This window comes from Manis pentadactyla, chromosome 10 (genome assembly GCF_030020395.1).
Source record: "Manis pentadactyla isolate mManPen7 chromosome 10, mManPen7.hap1, whole genome shotgun sequence".
In the NCBI taxonomy this organism is placed as follows: Eukaryota; Metazoa; Chordata; class Mammalia; order Pholidota; family Manidae; genus Manis; species Manis pentadactyla.
In genome coordinates, this window is record NC_080028.1 from 62,721,593 (window position 1) to 62,749,509 (window position 27,917).

General features: G+C 40.3%; 1 protein-coding gene across 6 annotated transcripts in view; it reads right to left on the reverse strand.

Moving 5' to 3' along the window:
* PTPRR (protein tyrosine phosphatase receptor type R) overlaps window positions 1-27,917 on the reverse strand; it is a 224,182-nt gene that overhangs the window by 70,156 nt on the left and 126,109 nt on the right. For all 6 annotated transcript variants that reach the window (XM_057486872.1, XM_057486871.1, XM_057486870.1 and 3 more), the window contains one exon: window positions 27,276-27,538. In XM_057486872.1, the coding sequence (XP_057342855.1) occupies window positions 27,276-27,538 (263 nt within the window). The remainder of the gene's footprint in view (window positions 1-27,275; window positions 27,539-27,917) is intronic.

A 27,917-nucleotide genomic window follows, 5' to 3' on the forward strand; every position in this document is an offset into this window, starting at 1 on the left:
TCCGGTCCAACATACATGCCCTTTTTAGGTTTATCTTAATCTCACCTTCCTGCATTGTTACCTTGCTTTGTCTTCCTAAACAGAAACCAAACCAAACCATTTTTTTTTTACATTTCTCATGCTCTCTACCATCACTAGACCTGATAAAATCAGACATACATTTTTGTCCCACTCTCTTTAAAACCAGTGATTTCTGAAAGCAGTTCACAAGGCTAGTAGACAGTTGATAATTTTTCTTTTTATAGTATCATAAACCAGGAGTTTGAAAGAGGAGATTGTAAAGAAGCTTGGCTTCCAGGGATGGGAAGGTCATCTGGCTTGATTTTATGCTTAGCCTGTAATTATGAGTTACCTTATTTGTTATGTCCTGGGTACAAACATTTGCTTTCAGAGTGGTCAGTGGTAAGGGATATGTTTATAAGGAATAGGGCTTCCTGTGAAGAAAAGATATAGGTGAGTAAAGATTATTCACACACAGCAGAGACCTGTTAAGAAGCTTAACATTCTCTGAGCCCTTCCTTGCCTCCAGTTGCACTTTTCGTATCTGGAATTTACAATAGGGTGAAGTAAGCTACACACCGTCCTAAAAAAAGGTGAAATATTTATTCAACAGATGTTTCACTACTTGAAAAATTCACATTTTCAGTTAAAAAGCCAAAAGATGGGCCTTCCATGAAAGTCCTTACAAGAACTTCTGCGCAGTATCCATATTTAGTGTCTGCAAGTTTCATGTATGGAATTTTTACTTTTTAATTGTGCAGGTCAACAAATCACTGAGAAGACACCCAAACTGTCTGCCAGATGTTGACCACTGATTAATTTGTCTTAAGTTCAGCCAAACGGGAAGAAAATATGATGGGTGGAGCATGACTAGCGAGCACAATGAACATCTGACCAACCAGGGTTTCCTGTCACCTTGGGAACAGCATTGATTGGCACTGGTTTCCTGTGTACAAGTGAAAAACCAGTAGCAACTGCGGTAACAAGAATAAACTACAGATAAGAGGCTTGGAAATTAAATCAAGTCATATCCCCAGAACTTCAGCTTGAAACCCTGGGCAGAAAATGAACCTAGCTTTTTTTTTACCTTTTAAGTTATTTTATATTTAAATTATATTTACTTCTTCTAATTTTGCCACTTCTGGCAGTCTGAAGTAATTATAATTGTCTTACATAATTAAAGAGATACACAAGAATTCAAAATTATGGCAGGGGTCATACATTTTGCCCAAGACTCTGTATTTCTCATCATTCAAAAGGTAACATTTTACTCATGCATTGGGGTGATCTTTTGTTTTGGTTTTTACACTATCAGGAAGATAACTTTCTGGGAGAAGAGGGCATCTCTCATCTAAGGAAAGCCCCCAAGTGGACAGGCAGATTAGTACAAATATAATTTGCAACCTAGAGGGTGGAGGCAAGATGGCGGCATGAGTAGGACAGTGGGAATCTCCTCCCAAAAACATATATTTTTGAAAATACAACTAATCCTAAAAGAGAGACCAGAAGACACAGGACAACAGCCAGACTACATCCACACCTGCGAGAACCCAACGCCTGGTGAAAGGTGTGAGATACAAGCCGCAGCCCGGCGGGACCTGAGCGCCCCTCACCCCAGCTCCCGGCGGGAGGAGAGGAGTCGGAGTTGGGAGGGAGAGGGAGCCCAGGACTGCTAAACACCCAGCCCCAGCCATCTGCACCAGAGCGCAGGCACAGTGCATGCGTGGGGTGCTGGAAACTAGGGAAGCAGAACAGTAGGACCTGTGAGCAGGTCCCGAAGTCAGCGCCCCTGTGACAAAGAAAAGTTAGTGCTTTCTGAAAGTCTTAAAGGGACAGGGAGCCCACAGCTGGACAGAAGCATCTGAGGTCACAGTCCAGCAGCTGGAAATGCCAGGGAACTCCGGGCGCACTAATCCCCTGGGCAACAGCTCTGAGACCCCTGATGGCAGTAAACAGCCAAACAGCCCCCCGTCCATTACCCCTCTGGGGCCCTGCCATAGCAAAGCAGCAGCCTGAGGCTGGTCACATCCACAGCAAGGGAGCTTCCTCCATACCGGCCGGGCAAGATACAAAGACCCAGTCTACACGCAATTGCCCAACACAAGCCAGTAGGGGTCACAGTTGTCCCAGTAAAGAAAGGCCAGTAGCAAGTGAAAAGTTTGGCCCTCCCAGCTGACAGTCAATAGCACCTGTCAACATGAAAAGGCAAAAAAATTTGATCCAGACAAGACTAACCCAGACAGCTTCGACATCTTCTACATCTTCCCCTGAGAAGGAACCCGGGGAGATAGATTTAACCAGTCTTCCTGAAAAAGAATTGAAAACAAAAGTCATAACCATGCTGATGGACTTGCAGAGAAATATGCAAGAACTAAGGAGGGAGAATACAGAAATAAAACAAGCTCTGGAAGGACTTCAAAACAGAATGGACGAGATGCAAGAGACCATTAATGGACTAGAAAACAGAGAACAGGAACGCAGAGAAGCTGATGCAGAGAGAGATAAAAGGATCTCCAGGAATGAAAGAATTTTAAGCGAACTGTGTGAGCAATTGAAATGGAACAATATCCGCATTATAGGGGTACCAGAAGAAGAAGAGAGAGAAAAAGGGATAGAAAGTGTCTTTGAAGAAATAATTGCTGAAAACGTCCCCAAACTAGGGGAGGAAATGGCCTCTCAGACCACAGAGGTACACAGAACTCCCATGACAAGGGATCCAAGGAGGGCAACACCAAGACACATAATAATTAAAATGGCAAAGATCAAAGACAAGGACAAAGTATTAAAGGCAGCCAGAGAGAAAACAAAGGTCACCTACAAAGGAAAACCCATCAGGCTATCATCAGACTTCTCAACAGAAACCCTACAAGCCAGAAGAGAATGGCATGATATACTTAATGCAATGAAACAGAAGGGCCTTGAACCAAGAATACTGTATCCAGCACGATTATCATTTAAATATGAAGGAGGGATTAAACAATTCTCACAAAAGCAAAAGTTGAGGGAATTTGCCTCCCACAAACCACCTCTACACGGCATCTTACAGGGACTGCTCTAGATGGGTGCACTCCTTAGAAGAGCACAGAACAAAACACCCAACATATGAAGAAGGGAGGAGGAGGAGGAATAAGAAGGGAGAGAAATAAAGAATCATCAGACCGTGTTTATAATAGCTCAATAAGCGAGTTTAGTTAGACAGTAAGATAGTAAAGAAGCTAACCTTGAACCTTTGGTAACCACAAACCTAAAGCCTGCAATGGCAATAAGTACATACCTATCGGTAGTCACCCTAAATGTAAATGGACTGAAGGCACCAATCAAAAGACATAGAGTCACTGAATGGATAAAAAAGCAAGACCCATCCATATGCTGCTTACAAGAGACTCACCTCAAACCCAAAGACATGCACAGACTTAAAGTCAAGGGATGGAAAAAGATATTTCATGCAAACAACAGAGAGATAAAAGCAGGTGTTGCAATACTAGTATCAGACAAAATAGACTTCAAAATAAAGGAAGTAAAAGATAAAGAAGGACATTACATAATGATAAAGGGCTCAGTCCAACAAAAGGATATAATCATTATAAATATATATATGCACCCAATACAGGAGCACCAACATATGTGAAACAAATACTAACAGAATTAAAGGAGATAATAGAATGCAATGCATTCATTCTGGGAGACTTCAACACACCACTCACTCCAAAGGACAGATCCACCAGACAGAAAATAAGTAAGGTCACAGAGGCACTGAACAACACAATAATCTGCAACCTAAATTTTCAAAATACAGAATTATAGAAGACAAAATAGAACCCAAAGAGAACCAAAGCATCAACAACATTCACCTTTTTTTGCTTATTGTTAAGGTTTTTTCTTACCCCTTGGCTGTTGTTACCATCAGCATGAAACAGGATAACTCTATTTGCTTTCCGTGTAGATTGTGAAATTTTCTTAGTGCTTTATTCATTCATTCACAAATGCTTATCAAGCATCTAAACACAGGGAGGCACACCTACAAACTGAAGAGTATAATCATTTAAGCAGCCTGGTTAATTTGCCCATTATTTTTTAAGAATTCACAGACTCTAAGACAAGCCTACCAAGGGATAGCAGCAAATTGTTGAGGAATAATGTAAATAGGGGAGCAAAAATGTTTGCAAAATATACTATCTTTGAAAGACAGTTAAGTGGAAAATTGTAAAAAAAAAAAAAAAAAAGGACCATTTTAATTGTAAGTTTAAAAAAATTATTTCATATCCTCTTATTCTATTCTTCCAATTTCAGAATCCCTCTCAAAATGCATTCATTATATAAGCATGTAAAACTTGCAAACCCCTCCACATACTGTATTTTAGAATGCATGCTACTTTTGCTATTGCTACCAGTGTTGTGGTTAAGAGCGGATTATGGAGCCAGACTGCCTAGGGCTCAAATCCAGGTTCTGCCCCTTAAGACAACTTATTCTGCCCCTTAAGTACAACTATTGTTACTATGAAGACACCTCCAGTACAGCTGCTACAGTTACTGGGGCTTTCTCTGCAGCCGTGGTATTGTGGGTATGACTTCTCCTGGTGTTGCTATTGCTGACCTACCATCAGCAGCTACCATGAAACCACGGTGCTCATTCCTGCTGCTTCTGTTCCCACTGCTGTCACTGCTCCCAGCAGGACTATGGGTACGGTGTGCATGTCAGTCCAGTGGGGTAGACCCAAAATGTTAATGGTGGTTATATCTGGCTGTGGGACTATGAAATAATTTCCACATTTTGTTTTGGCTTAAATACCCTTTCAAAATCACTGCAATAAGGACATACTATTTGTACAGTTCATCAAACATTGAAAAATAATAATAAGGGCTGGTGAAACATTGAGGTCTCATATTTAGCAATCCTTTGTATAACTGTGTGGCCAATGCTACCTTCCTGAGAAAGGAAGGGTGCAGAGGGTGCTCCCTGCCAGGGTACGGAAGGCATCTTACATCTATCATCCTATTACAGCATTAGCATGAAGATCCAGGGCCAGGAGGCACAACTGATTTGCCATCTAACTATGCACTAGGATCACATAATGCATTTAGTCACTAACTTATTTTGTTGTTATTCTTATCTCATGTCAAACCTTTCCTCATTTATCTTTATGTTTAAGAAGAAATAGTTTTGATAAGAGGAGAGATCTTTCATACATCTCAGCCAAGCAATTCCCAGCATAATGCCCTTGGGTCAGCCCATAGCTCAGTTTTGAACAATTATCCTGACATTATCCTGAAAACAATCCCCACATGTTCTACTAAGAATAAATAAAGCACAATGGAGTAAAATTATCCACTGAATCTAGGAAAACCAGCTATATTTCAGCCAGGAAGTCGAAGGCTTTTTTTTCTTCTGTTTCTGTCACCAAAGAATTTAGAATATGGAAGAAATTCAGATTCCCCAGTTACTACTTTGGGCTGGGGGTGGAAATTGGAAAAAAAGTACCAGTAGCCAACTTGGGTGACTTTATATACACTGACAGTTGTCCTTGTGGTACAAATAGTTTTAATAGAACAGAGAACATGGGAGGAAAGAATGGAAAAGCATTCAGAATAAGATGATATTTTTTTAAGAATAATAAAGCAACCCTCAGTTTATTTACTTTTTCCCTTACCAGCTGTTCTGAAATGTTAAATGTCAAAGGGTTAAATATCTGACTATGAGACTGACGAGCCAAATGATGACTTTATTTCTAGACTATTTGTCACGTTTGAAGATGAATGAATTCACTCTTAGGACTCTAGCCTATCTCTGGTTGAAGACAAACTCAGTAAGTTTGTCTTGCTTTGCCAAGGGTGGGCCTTGCTAAACAGGAAGATCAGAGTCAAACAGCATCGCTTCTCATGTAGATGCACATCACAGATGGATCATGGTAACAGCTGATGTTATCAACGTAACTTTGTAGATTGTACAGGAGACTCAACCTAAAACCCAGTGTGGCTGCTGTTGTTCTTCCTCTTCCTCCTCCTTCTTCTTGTTTAAATCCTTTTGCTTAGATTTTAGTCAACTTAATTCAAGAAAATGTCATCAAAAATACATTTTAATGCAACAACAATCTATCATGTGCCTACTGTGAGTGAGGCATTTCAAGCAAAAAAAAATCAGTCTTCAAAGCTGGGTGGGAATTTCAGGCCCTAGAAGTGTCTGAGCCAGACCACCTGTATTCTCTCCATGGCTCCCATGGCCACCTAGGTGACCTTAAGCAAGTGACATAACCTCTTGGGGCCATGGTTTCCTCTTCTGTAAAACAGGGATCATAACAGTAGGACTCTTCTGTGTATTTTGAGTTACGCATATAAAGCATTGGAAACAGTGCCTGGCATGTAGAGAGAGCTCAATAGATGTTAACTGTTACTGTGATTATCATCAGGGGACAGCCTACATTTTAAAAATGGGGTTCCTTCCTACTTATTTCTATTTCTCCCTTTCTAGTCTTTTCAAGAGTTGGATATACAGGGAAGAGGGTGGGTAGGAGACGGAGGAGGGTGAAAAAAGCTTTTGGTGAAAAGAATATAAATGTTAAAATTCCTATATAGTATTAAAGATGTCACAGACTGCTTGCTGTATATGTGATTGTATGTGGCTGAAAGACTAGTCTAATAGTGGAAGAACAAACCTTGAAATTGTCTCATAAACTTTAAGTGGCCCCATGCCATCATGAAAGGGGCCTAACTGGATGAATCTGAATTCTGGTTCCTAGTTCTGATTTTTCCTCTCTCAGAAGATTAAAACATTCAGACACTTTAATGACTCAAAGGTCCTAGACAGAGGTTTCTGCTCAACAACTACTGCTTTCTCTGGAAACATTAAAAAACTATATTACTTTCAGGAAAAGATGATTAAAGACTTTAATAAAGGATAAAAAACCAGAATAATTAATTTCTGGACATAAATGATCCATAACATATCAGAGTTCATCCATAAATAATTATAAAAGAAAAATTTACAAAGCATTTTTTAAATTAAGGTATCATTGATAAGCAATATTATGAAGGTTTCACATGAGCAACATTGTGGTTACTACATTCACCCATATACAAAATAATTTCTAAGAGAAGTTGTCAGACACTTTGTACTACAATCAAGTTTCCAACTGGCCAATGAAAAATGTGTGGGAGTAGGCAACAGCTTTTTGAAGCATTGTTTTTGGATTTACAGTCTTTATAAACAGCCCTAGAAAACTCTAAAGTTGTCTCAGATACATCGAGAGGACTGACAGGTGGGTGGAATACACTCTAGCTCCTTTACTGCACCAATACAGAGAAACTGGACTAAAAAAGCGCCCCCTAAAAAATGCTTCCCAGCAGGGCAGTGGACATGGTCAGCACAGAAATGCTGAAAGGTGAGAAAGACATGTGTGCCAGAGCACAGCGTGACCTGTACTCACCACAGGGAGGGGTTTATCCCAGCGGCCTATCTGAAGTAACTATTGCACTGGTGGTTTACAAACTCTTTTCAAAGCTGGGGGCTCTCGGTTAAGAAAGAAAATTAGACTTTCCCAGTGAAAGCAATAAACAGAACAAGCGCACGAAGAGCTGGGCTCACTGAAGTGTCCAAAGGGGGAGGGCCCACCAGCCCCGTGCTCCCCCAGGGCCCTGTGGGGTGTATTGAAAACTACTGATTTAGATCAAAATGTGGAATGATTGTGATTATCCCATGAATCCTGCTGGGATTTGATGGGTGAATAATCCAGGGCTGGTATGGTTCCCAGAGCATTTACAGTTCTTTCTCGCTAGTTAACTTCATTTCATTTCCTTTGTTAGTAAAACACTAAGCAGGGTGTCTTCCAGGGTCTGCATCTTATGACTCTGATAATTTCAGTAATGAATCCAGCCCTGGGAACCCAGTGCTAAGTGAGCAGGCAAAAGACATTGGGGTGATGTGGGGCCAAATGTGATGCTGGTTTTAGACAATCATTGGAAAAGTTACAGGTTTGCAATAAAAACTTGTTTCAGTTTTAAAGTTTTGCTTCCAACAGGGGGTGTGACCACTGCTTTCAATTCAGAGGTTCTGCCACAAGCTGCACAGGTATGGGAATGTCCCTGGCACTTGGACGAGGACCACCAAGATTGTGGTTCCTAAATGCAATTTATTTATTCATTTATTTTTTTAGATACTTTTTATTGAGTACATGCAATAAAATGTACAAATTAGTGTACAGCCTGATACATTTTGACATGTGTATATACTCACGTAACCATCGTCCAGGTCAAGATATTAAATATATATACACTAATTTTTCCCCTTTACCAAATGTAATTTAGTTATATAAATATATAGTAATTTAAGTATATATGAATATACATAGGCATTTAAATATATGTATTTAAATTGCATGTTTTTAAATATATGCACTTAAATGCATATGTTAAAAATATACATATGTGTGTATATCATGTGTATAGATGTATATCTATATTTATCTATCTCCTCAATTCTGCCTCTGAGTTACTGAGACTAATTTTTTCAGTCTGGAGCTAAAGTACTTTGTATACAGAAGTTCTATCTGGATAGAAAAAAAAAATTTCTATATAGAAATGTTTCCATCTAGAAGTGTTTCAGTTTCCGTAGGGGACTATGATGTGAAATTAGTTTGGGGAACCATTACTCTTCGGTTCCTCTCAACTCTGAAATACTGTATTTTTGACTTTTCAAGAAGCCTCAAATTCTAATATATCATTACCTACTTCTACTTCCAGACTACCACCAGGCCCACTGAGGCCAACAGCCAGTGGGTCTGAGGGAAGGGATTCAGCATTTACAGAGGTCTAATGTACACCAGACACTTTGATGGGCAATAAGAATACAAATATCATAAGACTTTGTCCTTATCCCAAGGAGCCCACAATTTAGTTTACTGAATTACTGCTTAGTATTCGAAAAAATAACAATGATTTAGGAAAAAATGTGTGGATCAAATAATCATGTTTAAGCCATGCTTTAATTATTTTGTTTATTATTAATATTTTTAGGATCTTGGCCTTCTAATGCCATTGATTTTGTGCACACCCTTCCACCTTGGGGGATAAAAGTACTAGATAACATGTAACAAACACATTTCAGGAAGCTTCTTATTCATAACATAGTAAATTTTCACAAGACACCGTCCCCACCCTAGATTTCACTGGCATGACAGTAGAGGATGTAAAGCCAACTACGGGAATTTCAGTCACACAGAAGCATAGATTTTCACTTTTATGCAATTGTTGTTTCAGTGCACCCCCTACAGGTCATATATGGTAGGATATATTTCAGTTAGAAATTGGAAGTCTTTGGGCATCGCTTCTTTTTAAAAAAAATTTTTTTTATTAAGGTATTATTGATATACACTCTTTTGAAGGTTTCACATGAAAAAACAATGTGGTCACTACATTTACCTATATTATCAAGTCCCCACCCTACCCCAATGCAGTCACTGTCCATCAGTGCAGCAAGATGCCACAGATCCACTATGTTTCTTCTCTGTGCTACACTGTCTTCCCTGTGATCCCTCACACCATGTGTACTAAACATAATACCCCTCAATCCCCTTCTCCCTCCCTCCCCACCCGCCCTTCAACACCCCTTCCCTTTGGTAACCACTAGTTCCTTCTTGGAGTCTCTGAGTCTGCTGCTATTTTGTTCCTTCGGTTTTGCTTCGTTGTTATACTCCACAAATGAGGGAAATCATTTGGCATTTGTCTTTCTCCACCTGGCTTATATCACTGAGAATAATGTCCTCCAGCTTCATCCATGTTGTTGCAAATGGTAGGATTTGTTTCTTTCTTATGGCTGAATAGTATTCCATTGTGTATATGTACCACCTCTTCTTTATCCATTCATCTACTGCTGGACACTTAGGTTGTTTCCATATCTTGGCTATTGTAAAAAGTGCTGCAATAAACATAGGGGTGCATATGTCTTTTTGAATCTGAGAAGTATTCTTTGGGTAAATTCCAAGGAGTGGGATTCCCAGGTCAAATGGTATTTCTATTTTTAGTTTTTTGAGGAACCTCCATATTGCTTTCCACAATGGTTGAACTAGCTTACATTCCCAACAGCAGAGTAGGAGGGTTCCCCTTTCTCCGCATCCTCGCCAGCATTTGTTGTTTTTAGTCTTTTCAATGCTGGCCATCCTTACTGGTGTGAGGTGATATCTCATTGTGGTTTTAATTTGCATTTTCCTGATGGTTAGTGATGTGGAGCATCTTCTCATGTGTCTGTTGGCCATCTGAATTTCTTCTTTGGTGAACTGTCTCTGCATATCCTCTGTCCATTTGTTAATCGGGTTATTTGCTTTTTGGGTGTTGAGGTGTGTAAGTTCTTTATATATTTTGGATGTTAACCCCTTGTCATATATGTCATTTACAAATATATTCTCCCATACCGTAGGATGCCTTTTTGTTTTGTTGATAGTGTCCTTTGCTGTACAGGAACTTTTTAGTTTGATGTAGTCCCATAAATTTATTTTTGCTTTTATTTCCCTTGCTCAAGGAGATGCGTTAAGGAAGAAGTTGCTCATGCTTATATTCAGGAGATTTTTGCCTATGTTGTCTTCTAAGAGTTTTATGGTTTCATGACTTACATTCAAGTCTTTGATCCATTTTGAGTTTACTTTTGTATATGGGGTTAGACAGTGGTCCAGTTTCATTCTCCTACATGTAGCTGTCCAGTTTTGCTAACACCAGCTGTTGAAGACGCTGTTATTTCCCCATTGTATGTCCGTGGCTCCTTTATCATATATTAATTGACCATATATGGTTGGGTTTATATCTGGGCTCTCTAGTCTGTTCCATTGGTCTATGAGTCTGTTCTTGTGCCAGTACCAAATTGTCTTGATTACTGTGGCTTTGTAGTAGAGCTTGAAGTTGGGGAGCATAATCCACCCAGCTTTATTCTTCCTTCTCAGGATTGCTTTGGCTATTCGGGGTGTTTGGTGGTTCCATATGAATTTTAGAATGATTTTCTCTAGTTCGTTGAAGAATGCTGTTGGGCATCTTACTATGTTGATGGACAGTGATTGTGAACAGGTATGTGGGGGGGACTTAGTGAGGGGGGGAGCCTAGTGAACATAATATCCTTCATGTAATTGTAAATTAATGATACCAAAATAAAATAAAATAAAAAAGAATGCTGTAGGTATTTTGATAGGGATTGCATTGAATCTGTAGATTGCTTTAGGCAGGATGACTATTTTGACAATATTAATTCTTCCTATCCATGAGCATGGGATGTGTTTACATTTATTGGCATCTTCTTTAATTTCTCTCATGAGTGTCTTGTAGTTTTCAGAGTATAGGTCCTTCACTTCCTTGGTTAGGTTTGTTCCTAGGTATTTTATTCTTTTTGATGCAACTGTGAATGGAATTGTTTTCCTGATTTCTCTCTCTCCTAGTTCATTGTTAGTGTATAGGCATGTCACAGATTTCTGTGTATTAATTTTGTATCCTGCAACTTTGCTGAATTCAGATATCAGATCTAGTAGTTTTGTAGTGGATTCTTTATGGTTTTTTATGTACAATATCATGTCATCTGCAAACAGGGATAGTTTAACTTCTTTCTTCCCAATCTGGATGCGTTTTATTTCTTTGTGTTGTCTGATTGCCCTGGCTAGGACCTCCAGTACTATGTTGAATAGAAGTGGAGAGAGTGGGCATCCTTGTCTTGTTCCTAATCTTAAAGGAAAAGCTTTCAGCTTCTTGCTGTTAAGTATAATGTTGGCTGTGGGTCTGTCATATATGGCTTTTATTATGTTGAGGTACTTGCCCTCTATACCCATTTTGTTAAGAGTTTTATCATGAATGGATGTTGAATTTTGTCAAATGCTTTTTCAGCATCTATGGAGATGATCATGTGGTTTTTGTCCTTCTTTTTGTTGATTTGGTGGATGATGTTGATGGACTTTTGAATGTTGTACCATCCTTGCACACCTGGAATAAATCTTACTTGGTCATGATGGATGATCTTTTTGATTTATTTTTGAATTCGTTTTGCTAATATTTTGTTGAGTATTTTTGTATCTATGTTCATCAGCAATACCGGTCTATAATTTTCTTTTTTTGTGGTGTCTTTGCCTGGTTTTGGTATTAGAGTGATGCTGGCCTCATAGAATGAGTTTGGAAGTATTCCCTCCTCTTCTCTTTGGAAAACTTTAAGGAGGATGGGTATTAGGTCTTCACTAATTGTTTCATAAAATTCAGCAGTGAAGCTATCTGGTCCTGGGATTTTGTTCTTGGGTAGGTTTTTGATTACCAGTCCAATTTCGTTGCTAGTAATTGGTCTGTTCAGATTTTCTTCTTCTTTCTGGGTCTGCCTTGGAAGGTAATATTTTTCTAGAAAGTTTTTCATAGTATTCTTTAATAATTCTTTGTGTTTCTGTGGCATCTGTAGTGATTTTTCCTTTCTCATTTCTCATTCTATTTATGTGTGCAGACTCTCTTTTTTTCTTGACAAGGCTGGCTAGGGGTTTATCTATTTTGTTTGTTTTCTCAAAGAACCAGCTCTTGCTTTCATTGATTCTTTCTATTGTTTTATTCTTCTCGATTTTATTTATTTCTGCTCTAATCTTTATTATGTCCCTCCTTCTACTGACTTTGGGCTTCATTTGTTCTTCTCTTTCTAGTTTCATTAATTGTGAGTTTAGACTGCTTATATGGGATTGTTCTTCTTTCCTGAGGTAGGCCTGTATTGCAATATACTTTCCTCTTAGTACAGCCTTCACTGCATCCCACAGATTTTGCAGTGTTGAATTATTGTTGTCATTTGTCTCCATATATTGCTTGATCTCTGTTTTTATTTGGTCATTGATCCATTGGTTATTTAGGAGCATGTTGTTAAGCCTCCATGTGTTTGCGGGATTTTTCATTTTCTTTGCATAATTTATTTCTAGTTTCATACCTTTGTGGTCTGAGAAACTGGTTAGTACAATTTCAATCTTTTTGAATTTCTTGAGGCTCTTTTTGTGCTCTAGTATATGATCTATTCTTGAAAATGTTCCATGTGCACTTGAGAAGAATGTGTATTCTGCTGCTTTTGGGTGTAGAGTTATGTAGATGTCTGTTAGGTCCATATGCTCTAATGTGTTGTTCAGTGCCTCTGTGTCCTTACTTATTTTCTGTCTGGTTGATCTGTCCTTCAGAGTGAGTGGAGTGTTGAAGTCTCCTAGAATGAATGCATTGCATTCTATTTCCTCTTTTAATTCTGTTAGTATTTGTTTCACATATGTAAGTGCTCCTGTGTTGGATGCATAGATATTTATAACGGTTATATCTTCTTGTTGGTTTGACCCTTTTATCATTATGTAATGTCCTCTTTGTCTCTTGTGACTTTCTTTGTTTTGAAGTCTATTTTGTCTGATACTAGTACTGCAACTCCTGCTTTCTCTCCCTATTAGTTGTATAAAATATCTTTTTCCATCCCTTCACTTTTAGTCTGTGTATGTCTTTGGGTTTAAAGTGAGTCTCTTGTAGGCACCATATAGAAGGGTCTTTTTTTTTAATCCATTCAGTGACTCTATGTCTTTTGATTGGTGCATTCAGTCTATTTACATTTAGGGTGATTAGCGATAGGTATGTACTTATTGCCATTGCAGGCTTTAGGTTCATGGTTACCAAAGATTCAAGGTTAACTTCCTTAGTATGTAAGAGTCTAACTTAACTCACTTAATATGCTATTACAAATACAATCTAAAGGTTCTTTTTTCTCCTCCTTTTTCTTCCTCCTCCATTCTTTATATATTAGGTATTATATTCTGTACTGTTTGTCTATCCCTTGATTGACTTTGGGGATAGTTAATTTAATTTTGCATTTGCTTAATAATTAGCTGTTCTACTTTCTTTATGTGGTTTTATTACCTCTGGTGATAGCCATAAACCTTAGGAACACTTTCATCTATAGCAGTCCCTCCAAAATACACTGTAGAGATGGTTTGTGAGAGGTAAATTCTCTCAGCTTATGCTTATCTGGAAATTGTTTAATCCTCTTTAAAATTGAAATGATAATCTTGCTGGAGAAAGTAATCATGGTTCGAGGCCCTTTTGCCTCATTGCATTAAATACATCATGCCACTCCCTTCTGGCCTGTAAGGTTTCTGCTGAGAAGTCTGATGATAGCCTTATGGCCTTTCCTTTGTATGTGATCTTATTTCTCTCTCTGGCTGCTTTGAGTAGTCTGTCCTTATTCTTGATCTTTGCCATTTTAATTACTAAATGTCTTGGTGTTGTCTTCCTTGGGTCCCTTGTGTTGGGAGATCTGTGGATCTCCATGACCTGAGAGACTATCTCCTTCCCCAGACTGGGGAAGTTTTCAGCAACTAACTCCTCAAAGACACTTTCTATCCATTTCTCTCTCTCTTCTTCTTCTGGTATCCCTATAATGTGAATGTTGTTCTGTTTGGATGGTTCACACAGTTCTCTCAATATTCTTTCATTCTTAGAGATCCTTTTTCTCTCTGTGCCTCAGCTTCTTTGTATTCCTCTTCTCTAGTTTCTATTTCATTTATTGTCTCTTCCACTGTAGATAGTCTGCTTTTAATACCCTTCATTGTGCTCTTCAATGATTGGATCTCTGACCAGAATTCATTCCGGGTCTTGTTTTTTTCTGTACCTCCACGAGCATGTTAATGATTTTTATTTTGAACTCCCTTTCAGGAAGATTCATGAGGTCAATGTCATCTTTCTCAGGAGTTGTATTAATTTTACTTTGAACCAGGTTCCTTTGGCATTTCATATTTGTATATGGAGCTCTCTAGTGTCCAGAAGCTCTACTCTCTGGAGCTGCTCAGCCCCTGAAGCAATGTCGGGGGTCACAGGGGAGTGGTATTGGTGCCTGGGGGGAGGAAAGAGCTGTTTACTGCTTCCCGGCTGCTATGCCTGCCTCCACTGCCTGAACCAGTGGGCAGAGCACACAGGTATAAGCCTCTATGCTTAGGAAGTCTCTCAGACTTCCCACCTTTCTTTTGTCCCAGAGCAGTCAGATATGGATCCCTGCTTTCCACAAGTGGTTGGAATCTCAGCCTCTAAAGGAATTCTGCCTGTCTTAGCTTTCCAATCCCCTAATCATGAGAGTATCATGAAAGCACCATGAAATGTAGGTTTGTGCTCTCAGAGAAGATCTCTGGAGTTAGGTATTCAGCAGTCCCAGGCCTCCTCTCCCTCCCTGCTCCATTTCTCTTCCTCCCACCAGTGAGCTGGGGTGGGGGAAGGGCTTGGGTCCTGCCAGGCCACAGCTTTGGAACGTTACCCTGTTCCATGAGGTCTGATTTTTTCTCCAGGTATATGCAGTCTGGCGCAGTCCTCTTTCCGGTTGCTCTTTCAGGATTAGTTGTATTAATTATATTTTCATATTATATGCGGTTTTAGGAAGAAGCCTCTGTCTTACCTCTCACATCGCCATCTTTAATCCCTGTTTCCTGGGCATTGCTTCTTTTACAGTATCTCTCAGCTGTACCTCTCTGCTCACAAGGATTTTATATTTAATAGGGAAGATAATTATTCCAATAAGATCTCTGTGCACATGCTTCCACAATATCTACAACCATGCTCTTACAATCTGACCCAATAACATAATACATGACCTCTTCCCCACATCCTAGTCTATGCCTGATGCTTTATTGTGTATATTCTTTGATTCTCATCTGTTCCACTGGATATACATTCACTTTTCTCAGAACTGCTTCTTACCTAGGCCTTGGCTTTATCCAGTTTTTGGCTAGGAGTTTGCTTCTAATAATCTTCTTTTTCTATTAATTTCTGTCCCCAATACATTTCACACTCCATGAATTATGAGAATGGAGTGGGTAATAAAACACTTTTAAAGCTGAGATAATACACTTGAAAAGCTGATTTTAAAAAGTGAAATGAACTCTGTTCTATAAAACAGTGAGGGCAAACCACACATCATTACCACAGTCAAGGTTATGAAGAACCTGGATCAGGGGGGTTGGATGGAGGAATTTTTCTCTGCCAAAGTTTCATGATTACTTTTGAAAAAAGGATGAAGTTTTAAAATATGCAGAAAGGAAAGGAAAAACAAGAATAGGGATAGTCACCCCATAGAAAATTCTACAGAATATTAAAAGATGAAAAAGATTTGCCTTGCCTGGAGGAACTTGCAGTCCCGTTAGCTGAGATCTCTAAACCATTATTTTACAAATACAGAATCATTTGACGGTATTGATTTTCCTTCCCTCAGTGTCTTGATGCATATTTGAGCTGTAATAACAGGTTCAGTATAACCTCTCCTCAATTTTACAAGATTGACCCATTCCACAGAAGCAGAGAGGTCATAGGCTTAAAAATCATGGGCACATAAAGTGATTGGAGAAATTAAGCACCCAGGAATGAAATGGCAAGTGAGAAGTTTCCCTGTCTGGAGCTTCCTAGAACTAACTGGACATTTCAGAGTTGAAATAGATGAGGAAAGCTAAGTCTGATGAGCAAAGCTGACTTTGTATTATTCAGTCAATATTAAAAGAATCTCTATTATATGTGTGCAACTAGGACATAAGGAAACAGATGAATGAGCTCTTAGGAGATTCAACCTGTGTATGTGTGTGTGTGTGTGTGTGTGTGTGTGTGTGTGTGTGTGCGCGCGCGTTGGTATTTGTGGGTGCCTGAAGGGAGGAGAGGCAGTTTAAAGGTAATGTGCCCCTAGAGGTCTGTGTTCTATGGATGGGATGGCGGAAGGGAGATCAAGGAGAGCAGTATAGATATGGAAAAGCTGCCTTGAGCAATGAGACGGAGAGCTGACCGGGGAGAGCAAAAGGGTTTTGAGCAGTACCGAGCTCCAACTGGAGACCAGCGTGGCTAAGGATCCGCACTGGAGGTATCCAGTGGGTCTGTGCTGCACTTTGAAGGGATTCACTCTCACAGGTCCTTTAGCACTTAATCACTTTTACTCTAATTTCTGATTAAAGCGGGTTTAAATTTCCAATTCATTTCTCAGAATCCTTAGGTAGACTGAGGATTCTATCAGGAGAAGAATTTTCTTCTGAATAGAGATTTAGTGACAAAATGCTAACTTAGGAGTTAGACTACAACAGCAAATCAAACATAATGAGGAAAACGCATCATCCAGGAGACCATACTGAGAACAGGGAAACGAGGGTTTTTCTAAGCTGCCGTTAGAGCCGTGCAGCAGAGTTGCCATAGCATCGAGGACATGCAGGGAGAACAGCTCAAAGACACTTCCCTCATGGTGGCTAATGCGCCCGGCAACCTGCCAACACTAGAACCTTCTATGCATAGGGCAAAGGGGAGATGATGGGGATCATCTTTTCTGTTTTAAAGAACTTCTTTCCATAAAATCAAGCTATTTTCAAGGACTTTCTCCTTATCTCACATCAAGATTTAACAAATATTTATGAACTCTGTAGTATATGTCAGGCATTGTTCTGCAGACGCCACCATGCAGGGAAATCAGAATCAAGAGGGAAAAGGAGGGAAACAAGAAATAAGGCAGGCAGGGTGAGTGGGCTTAGAAAAGGGAAGAATTGCTGAGGCTCACATTTAAACTTCTAATTTAGAAGAAAATGGCTCCTAATTAAAAGGGTTTATTAATTAGAAGACATAGGCCATAATAATTGCATTTGACACACTATCCTTTAAATTGCTGGTGGATTAAATGAGCGATGAAGATGGTTGGATTCTAGGAATTGTTAGAAAGCACATCATAGTTGAAAGTGTTCACACCAATTTGTTATTTCTCAGGCTACAGCTCTCTCATCACTTCACTGAGACCTTTTTCTAAAGTACCTGCCAAAAGGGATTATGCCTCATTCGACAGACAAGACATTACAGTCCTTACGGATTAAAAACAAAACAAAACCAAGAGCCAGCTTCCTTCTCCCTAGATGAGACCGGCTAGTAACCCCTTCAACATGCAGTTGTCCACTAGAGGGCACTCTTTCCACATACTACAGTCAGGCTTCAGCCGGGCGGCCTTCAGAGCAGGTCTGAGAACAGAGCCCTCCCACCATGTTTAAATTACACCCAGGTAATTATGATGAATTGCTAAACGAAAACGACACTTCAACGTTTATAATTTATTTACAGGTAAAACAAATAAACAGCCCATCGGTTGAAAAACAATTTTCTAAGTCACCTGCTGTGGATGATCCGTGATTTTGCACTGTTTTGCTAAAGAGGTACTGTGCCAATAGCTGGGAGAATCTGATGAAAATAGAGTGGAGCATCACTTCATAGGAAAACAATGTTGGAGCCGTCCACAAACTGCACATAGCAGGACTCTGAGCTGCAGCTTTATGACACATTTCAAATGACTCCAAAGGCAAATGTCTCTGCCAGCAAGGTAAAAGTCTCCTGACATAGCAACTAAAATTCAGAGCTGGTCTCTCTCAAAATAGGAAGCAGAACGTACTCTGGGAATTGTTCATGCCTGGCCTGATTAAAATGATTCTACAAAAAAGGCCATTTCACCTAATTCTGTCAGCCTGGATGTCAAATCTGGAACACGGTCCCTTAGCAAAGAATTGAAATCTCATTTTAAAAACACTGTATTTGCTCCACAGTGAAACTGTCATTTGATCATGGGTAGAGGAATCAGAGGACACAAACCTCAAGAAATTATACAACAGCCTCTTTTTTAGGGTCAGGACAAGAAGAACTCTATAGGCATGCTGAAGAGGAAGCAAGCATAATTCTTTCTAAAAAATAGGTTGTACCCCACAGAATGGCTCCAGGAGTTCCCAGAAGGTAATGGGTTCTGCCCTCCCTCTCCCCCCCGCAATAGCAGGAGTGGAAATGGAGACCCCCCGGCAGAGCTGGGGGCCAGGGGCCAGGGCCAGGTTACAGGTTAAGGGATGTTGAAGGATGGGTGGGAGTGGCTCGTTGAGAGGCCATCTGCTTGAATCTGGGAATGAGACAGCTTGTGTAATGGGTGTCCTGGTGAAAGACACAGCAGTAAGAGGACAGAGTGGAACTTAGCCCTGTTATTCCGCCAGGGACCCCAGTGAGAAAGGAAGACTGGGGAGAGGAAAGGAGTTGTGACAATGATTGCTCGGAGAGCCGCTTCCAGGTCTGTGCTCTTGGGCCTGATTCAGCCTCAAAGGCTCAAACATTTGAGTCTGCGCGGAGAGAAGCTGGGCCACTAAGATTGCCGATAAGCAATGGCAAATTTTCACCTTTTTAGGCAGAACTCTTACTCTTAATTCCTTAAAAATATATCTTGGCTTCTGTTCTGCTTTCCCTGGGTTGCATCCACCCTCATTTCTTCCCTTCCTCACTTTTAGCCTTTGGTCTCATGAGTTGTCATGAATTTTTAGGCAGATTTCAAAACTTCGGCCTCCATTTTCTTAATCCCAGTGGGTTTTTTTAAGAATAAATAATACTTTAAAGTTGGTTTTTTCCTAACCTTTCAGAACCCCAACCCACCTATATAAAAGTGCAATCATGTCTATTCTACAAGATAGAACATAGAGGAAAATAAAGAGGATGTTCACCATTAACAAAGGACATACACACATTTCCAACCCTCCCCACCAACTCTGGATATCCCCATAAAAGTATTTTATAAGGATACGATCGTAAAAAGTAAGAGAGGCTTAAAATTTTATCATCTATATCAGCTAGGAGGAGGTAGAGCACAGTGGTTATGTGCAGATTTTGTAGCCAGACTGTCCAGATTTGAATTTCCAATTCCGTCGTTATATCTTTATGACATTGCACATGTTATTTAATCTAATTCTCTGTAGCTCACCTGCAAGAAAGGCATAAAAATAGCACCTGCCTCAAGGGGTGTCATGCAGAGTGCATGAGATGTCACATTAGCACAGCCGTCGGCATATGGCAGGTTGGTGGTCATCGGGTTAGGTTTTATTATTTGTCCTTTTCTTCCCACAGCCTGGGCAATAACTTGATGGAGAGGCATAAACACGTGCCTCCCCTGCCATTTCTCCTGCCTCCAGTGTCCACACACTTAGCAAAATGAGCTCAGTTATTAGCCAGGCACTTTGAACGATACAGGGGCCTCCCCACCACATCCCGTGTCCCCCTGCCATGTCCCTGAGAATGGGCTTTGACTTGAGCTTTCTGAGTTTTTGGCTCCTATCTCCCTCTCTGTCTGGCTTCTTTACTATAGTCATGTTTACTATCCCCTTAGCCCTTCATGTTGGATCATTACTGGGCCTTGAGAACAGGAACCAGGTGAAAGACAAACTAAGACTGACAGCGAGCTTCTAGACAGGCAGTGAACCTTTATGCTCAATGTTCACCTTTCAGTGAACACCTTTGTGTTCAGTGCACACCTTGAGTGCTTTGCATCTGTCTCACAAAATTGGATTTTGTGATTTAGAATCTAACAACATTCTGAAAGCCAAGCATGAAAATTTCCCTGAGGAATAACAGTGTGATACTCCATATTATACGTACTTATTAAATATATTGACTTGTCATCTCTGTTTAACTTATTTTCCAAAGAATATAGGAATGTGGTTCCCCTACTCAACACACCTTTACCCCCAGAACAGTCCTTGTAGGGAGTACAGTGTCTGGAATCCAACTTGGGTTTGAATTCTATTAGCCACTCTCACACCCCCAGCCACTTACCATTACATTCTTTTTGCAGTAACTTAAACTCTCTGAGCATTAGTCTCCTCACTGTAAGGAGGGGATGGGGAGGATTAAAGGAGATAATGCATGTACAAGCTCAAGCTCAATAAATCTTATTAAGCTATTTTTTTATTGGTGTTACTTGGAGTTAAATTAGGATTGACAATCTACATGGTTGTTCACCATGTGTTATGTTATGATCCTCATACTGCCAGGCAGAGCAAATGAGTTGTGGTTGATAGACTGTGTTCAATGGCTCTGGACGAAAAGGTTCCATTAGAATGGGTGTTATTTGAAGGAGGCTGTGTGGTATGTGAAAGAGCCTGGGAGGAAAGCCAGAGTACAGACTTAGCTCTGCTTAACTAGTGTTACAAACTTTGGCCAGTGCAGTAGTATTGTTGGTACCCAACTCAGATCAGTTAAGCTTCACCATCCCCAGGATGGCCTGGGGTCAATGGTAGGCTGACATGGAGATCAGATGCCCAGACCCTCTGCTCACAGTGGACAGCAGTCCAGAGCCCCCTGTGCAGCCAGGTGGAGGGAGGCCAGCCGCCAGCTGGAACCACCCGGCTGCCTGACCTCTCGTCCTCTGTTCTGTGTCCCCCACTTTCCTTCAGGCTCCTCCTGAGAACAGCTTCTCAATAAATCACTTGGACAAGAATCCTTGTCTCAGGCTCTTCCTTTAGGAAACCTCACCTAAGAGCCAAGAGAGAAGATTCTGGGTCTCAGTTTCACTCGAAAGAAAATGAAGGCATCGGGTCCATTTACACTGAGGGGTCAATTTCAGGAATACAGGTTTTAATTTCCAGGTACTTTTGTACACTTTGTACCCCGATATTCAATTGGATTCATTCTATATTCTGTTCTTTACTTATATCTCCCAAAGGGAGGAACAATTAGGTATCTTCTAAGCTAAAAGTTTTGAGCACTGAAATGTTCCTCCACTAGAGAGAGCAGGGGACAGAAGTAAGGGCACTTCACTTGCGTGGGGGAAACTGCAGTAAACAAAGGATCTGAATGTAGGTGTAGAATGCTCCATATTTTCTCGGCAAGGCCCTGTTTTCATTGTTTCCACCATTGCAGACATCTTTCTAACTCTGATAGGAATCTCCCAGGCTCAGCCAGGTTGCAGTCCCTCCTGGGTGTTGTATCATCTGTACCAGTATCACTTGTATCAGTATTTATGGACACCAAAATAAGTCATATTATGGTCTGGTTTAAGAAAAATTAGAGGATGTTTATTCATTGGGTTTTAGCAACCTTGGGGGGCCTGCGGAGGCCTCAGCTGTGATAGACAGAAAACCTCCATTAATGCCTTATTTCTGCTGGCCCACTCACCGACCGCCGAGGAAAACCAAAGTCAGGAGTGAGAGTGCCACGTTACAACGAGGCCACCCTTACTTTCTAGACAGTTTGCCAGCTGTCCTTGCTCACTTTTCCCCTCTCATAGAAAACAAATGTGAAAAATGAGACAATAACCTGAATTTACCTGCTCGATTGTTATTTCCTTTCTATTAAATTGGTTATTAGTCACTTAGTAGCCAAAAAGGAAACTTTGCAGGACCTCATATTCTCAAGGTCTCCTGTGTACTGAAGAAAATGTATCAGGCTAGGGGCTGAATGTGCTCTAATTTACTGGGCAATAGGAACCTGGCTTGTATACAGTCTCTTTGAGAGTGACAAGTTGGGGATTTGAGAAGGACAGGGATGGGACAAAAGAAGAAGGAGCAGGAACTGAGTAATGCCTCATGCTGCGCCAGCCACATGCCATTCGTTGCTTATCTTAACTATCACAAAAGCTATGCCAGGAACATGCTAATCTCCCCATTACAGGTGAACATACAGGTCCCAAATTATACACCTGGTAGGTGTGAATCTTAATGTATCTCCTCAATTCACGGACTCAACATGGGAAATGAATTCATTTGTTAGACAAGAATAGATTGAACTTGATACTGACAGTTGATAAATAACATTAAATGGCCAAATTCACAAATACATATTTTAGAGAATGAGAAAAACTGTAAGTCAATTGACAGTTTAAAAAATATGGTGTCAAATGGCAGGTTCAACTGTATCAATTCAGTTAAAAAAAATCAACTTTTCTGAGTTCAAAATATAACTGACTTAGTAGAGGCTAGTGGCATGAGATCAGAGAACTAAAACAAAAACAAAATACCAGATATCCTTTTCTTTTGCAAAGGCACAAAGTCACTTTATATTGATTGTTAATTTTATGGAACCCTTTGAAAACAGGTGGAATGGATATTATCCTCCTGTTTTGTAAATCGGGAAAACTACAGACAAAAGACTCAACTCGAGTTGCTCATTTAGTAAACGTCAGACGTAATATTAGCACAGAGACTCAGCTCTGAGGTGTATCATTGGGCTGTCTGTTCTCAAGGAAGGTTCTTTAGAAACATAGGAGAGCTCCAGAGGTAAAGGAGCATGAATTAATTAATGCCATCTGATATTTTTCGAGTGTTTACTCGGGACCAGGACTACAGGAAGCGTGGGAGACTCAGGATTTCCGTGAGCCCTTACTTGTCCTTACAATTTTTACAAGCTGGTGAAGGGAGAGGATAAAGCACTAAAAAACCAGCTGTAGTCCCTTTTCAGAATTATTATGTAATTAAAATCACTGCTGGAAAAGTGGTTCATGTGAGAATTCCAAGGCGTTAAAAAATCACTGTGGGCCAGGAGAGGTGTCACGGCCAACGGCTGGAGGAAAGTTTCGTGTTGGGATTTCGGAACTAGAGATGGATAGAAGGAGGAGGAAGAGGGGCCAGGTGCACACACGTGAAAATGTGGACAGGAACACAGCACACTGAGGAGAACAGTCTGCATGGAACGGAAGATTTATTTTGAGGGGTAGTGGTCAACAGATTTGCAGAGAATGCTCAGGACCAGATTGCACAGGACCTCAAAGGCCCAGCAAGGTGGCCTGTACCTTATCCTGGAGGCAAAGGGAGCTCCAGGCAAAGGGAGCTTGAGGATTTTTACACAGCAAAGTAATATAATGCAAGGACTGTCATAAATATGAAGAGTGGACATATGTGAGGGGAGAATTATATCAGGCAAAGATTAAGTAAAATACGTGAAATAGATAACACTAATTAGTCCTGTTATCATTTTTATAATCCTAAAACACAACAATTAAAATATGAAATAATGACATCGGGGTCCAGGGTGATGGCTACAAAAAGAGGAATCAGTAATAAAAAAATCCAAGGAACAAGAATCAATATGATTTGGTGACTAATTGGGAATAGGGCGAAATGAGGGACCTGCTATGTCCCTCACCTTATGATCCTTTAATCTTCATAATTTTCTGGGCATATCCTTTGTACTCAGTTAAGCATGTACATTTAGTCTCTATATTGTCTTTTATTTATTTTCAAAAATTTATATTTTCTTAGTAATAATATCAGAATTATAGATTCTCTCCATTAGGGATGAAATATTTATATGGCATGACCCAAAAGATTTTGGGGACAAGTGATTCATGCAGCCTTTATGGTCTCAGGGTGACTTTAATGAAGCCAGACTTTCATCTAATAAACAAAGAATTATTATATCACTCCAGAATCTGGAGATGAAGGGCTGTAAAACATAGGGCTATTTTAAAGGCACCATTAGAACAAATAACATACATTAAATTTTAAGGCTTATAACTCTCAGAAATGTTTTCTGACCACATGGAGCCCTGCACATCTTCAATATTTTATCAGTCTTAAAAAAACTCATCATTAGATCATCTTGGCAGGGAATTATGGCAGAAAAATGGGGGAGAGAATAGAGAAAGGGATGGTGGGAAAAATAAAGTATTTCCCTACAACTATTGAAAGTTGACAGAATTATTCATTATAACATTCATTCATTCATTCCTTCAAGCATTTATTTCCAGGAACTCTTGCTTTTAAGGACTTATATTCTATATATGAGACAAAGAGACAATTAAATAATATATGTGCCCTCAAGAATATATATTCCATACATGGGATAACATTTGTAAATGACAATTTTACCTACACCTGAAAAGCGCTGTAAATGCCGTATGCACGCAGGGTTGTGGGAGTAAAGTAGAGGAGAACAGAGCAGAGGCAGCTGAATCAGAGGTGCTGGTACACGGGGCTGGAGGAGGAAGGGCAAGGAGGGGGCGGGAGCCTGGAGGGGCTTCCGAGAGGAGGTGGCGCTTGCTTACCTCCTCCCCGTTCCCTTCCGCCGCCGCCCCCACCTCTCACCTTGGACCTCTCTTCCCTGTACAGGTGGAGCACAACCACCTCGTCTCACCTACCTCTTACATGGACGACCTCCAAAGAAGTGCCTCCAGCTCAAATCCACTTCTCTGATGGACTCTCAAGTTAAGGGGAGAAGGGACTGTGTGGGAGCCTGGTGGGAGCCACCCAAGAACCACAACAATGTCTTGGAGGCCAAAGGAGGAGAGAGCTTCGGAAAGGAAGTAGGAGGGAGAGCCGGGAGGCAAAGAGAGAAGCACGGGCTCTGACTTGGTGGTCGGACCTTTGATTAACCCGGCAAGGGTACGTGGGAGAAGCAGGGAGGAGGGTGGTTTGAAGAAGGCCGACGAAGTGACAAGTACACTCCGGTCCTTACCTGAGAAAGGAAGGACAGACGAGAACCAGAGGAGGAACTGGGTTGCAGGAGCGCCTTTGATACAGAAGAGAACCTGCTTCCCTGCTGAGGGTATAGCATTAGCAGAGGGTACAGGTGAAATAGAGGAGGAAAACTGACGGAGTAAGTTATCAGCCTGGGAGAGAAGGACCTTGGGCCCTTGTCGGCAGAACAGCTGTGTCCTGCTCTGAGGCGGGAAGAAAATGGGGGGCGAAGGTGGGAATGCAGGGAAGTTTGTAGGCCAGGGGCAGGGAATCCACTTAATGCTAATTACACACTTGCTCACATTCCTGTACTCACCGTTCTCAAACATTCACTTCGTCTAAACGAATAAATGGATATTTAACCCTATGCTCCTTGAAATTCAAATACACCCAGCAGTGGTTTACAAAGGACAGGATGCTGACAACAGATATTCCCTGGAGGATTTAACCACTGGCCTTATTTAGAATTGGTGCTGCGTGATGGTAATAAAAATTAGACTGAGTTTTTGTTAGTTTTATTATCATCTTTAAACTGTCTATACAAAATGACCCTCTTACTGCCTTCATCTGAGCAGATCTTTTCTTCCACCCTATTCTTGGCACACAGCACTGATGCCTGCTTCAAGGTCTCTCTTTGAAGCAAACATAAACGCATAAAACTAATTTGGGTAACAAGAGTAAAAGAACATGAAGGAAGTGAAGAAGTCAAGCTCAACCCCTTCATATTATAGAAGAAGAAAGTGAGGCTTGGAGAGGCAAGCAACTCATTCGAAGCTGCTCAATCCAAAAATGGCAATACGGGGTCAGGATCCAGTCCTGAATCCTGGCTAGCCTCGGGCAGAAAGTTCCACCCTGTCTCTCTTGTCAGACCTCAGCCCAGAGAGCAATTTAGTGGTATCTGAGTGAGAGAATGGTACAGGCGACCCATGCAGATCCATCAGGACACCAAGTATTTTTGGGGAGGAGGTTGGACTTCTTAAGGACCTGATTGTTTTCCATTTTCTTGCGCTATAGAATCAAAATATTCTCCCTTCATAGGACTTTGGGGATCATTGCAACAAATTCCTTTCTTTTCACCTCATTCATTCACTCTTTGACAATATTATTTTCAAAGAAATTTCAAAGAAATGACCAACTTGGGTTTCTGCAGTTCTTAAAGCCCCAAACTATATTTTCTGAAGGGTTGTGGTGTGTGTGTGTTTGTGTGTATGTGACTTGAAATATAATCAAAATTTATATGTATGATTTAAAAACCTAAGATAACAAAAAAGACATGACAGAAAATGGAAATACTGGAAAATAAGAGAATGAACCTGGGAACATACTTTGAGAACTTTCCATTGTCCTTAACATGTAATGTTGGATGTAATATCAGTCATATTTTAAATGCAAACACAAAGAATTTACTTATTTTAAGAATGACCATGGGAAAGCTTTACTTAATATTTTGGGAGAGTGAAGAATTGGCCCCTCATTTATGCATCTTGCATATTCTTGTTTTCAATATGTTGGATTTGCAGTAAGTGGTATGTATCAGAGCAAGTACATCACAAAGGCAGGTAAGGTAACAAAAATAATGTCATGGATCTTGTTTGCTTTGCTCAAAGGAAGCAGAGGGAAAGCTTTATAAAAAAATTAATTTGTGGTGTAGACTCTTTCTACCGTACTCCAAATAATGTGGATTTTGGTAGGAAATGCCCGAAGTTTATTCCCAGTCCTTCTATCTGCCAGAATTTTGGCGACAATTTAAAAAGATTATGTTTATGATTATGTTAGGTGAGGTCAGCAGCCCTCAAAAACACTTAATAAATGATTACAGAAGCTGTCCTGTAGCTGAAGATGACTTTGGCTTGGGTCTATACCAGCTAAGCAGAATCAGATGTAACTGAAAGATTTTTTTGTAATACAGCTAGATTTTTTGTGGCATAAAAAAGACTACTTTCTGCGGGTGTCCATTTGGTGGTGAACAATTCTACCCAATATGCCAATTATCTCTAGATTTATCCTAATTTTTAATTAGTGAATACTCTGAAAATAAATAAGTAGAAGAAACATACAGAGGATACGAAAAGCTCTTACCTCTCCTGAAGGCCTATGGGCTTCATTTTGAAAGGAGAAGGGCAGACAGTGGTGGTGGTTTTTATCTCAGGAGTGTATCGGCCTTGAGGGTCCACGACCACATTCAGCACCTTTGGGGCCTGCTCAGGCTGGACCATGCTGCTGCCTGGCTTTGCCTCGCACTGCGCGGGCTGTAATGCGATGGGCGATAGGTGGATCTCCTGGTGTTTCTCTTTATCTTGTCTCAAGGAAAGCTGGAACTTTTCTTTTAATCTGTAAAGAATCTATAGAAGGAGATATAAAAGGGCTCCTGTCACATTTTTTTCGCACTGAGAAGATAAACTAAAATAAAGGTTTAATGATAATGCAACTAAGAAAAGCCTTCTAGAACGATTTCAGCTTTGTGGTATTGAGATTTCTCTCAAAAGGATACACTTTCTATTTCTAGTTATTAAATACATATGTCCATGAATCTTTTCCTCAAATATATATTCAAAAGCAAATTTGGCTAATTTTATAAAAGTGTCAGATGTCAGCTTGAGTACACACGTTTTTACTTAAAATGACTGAAATGGAAGGCTTAGAGAAGTAATAGTCATGAAGTAAGCACTTATGACACGTATACAAATGGAGATCTGTGTTCCACACAGCACTTAGGAAGAG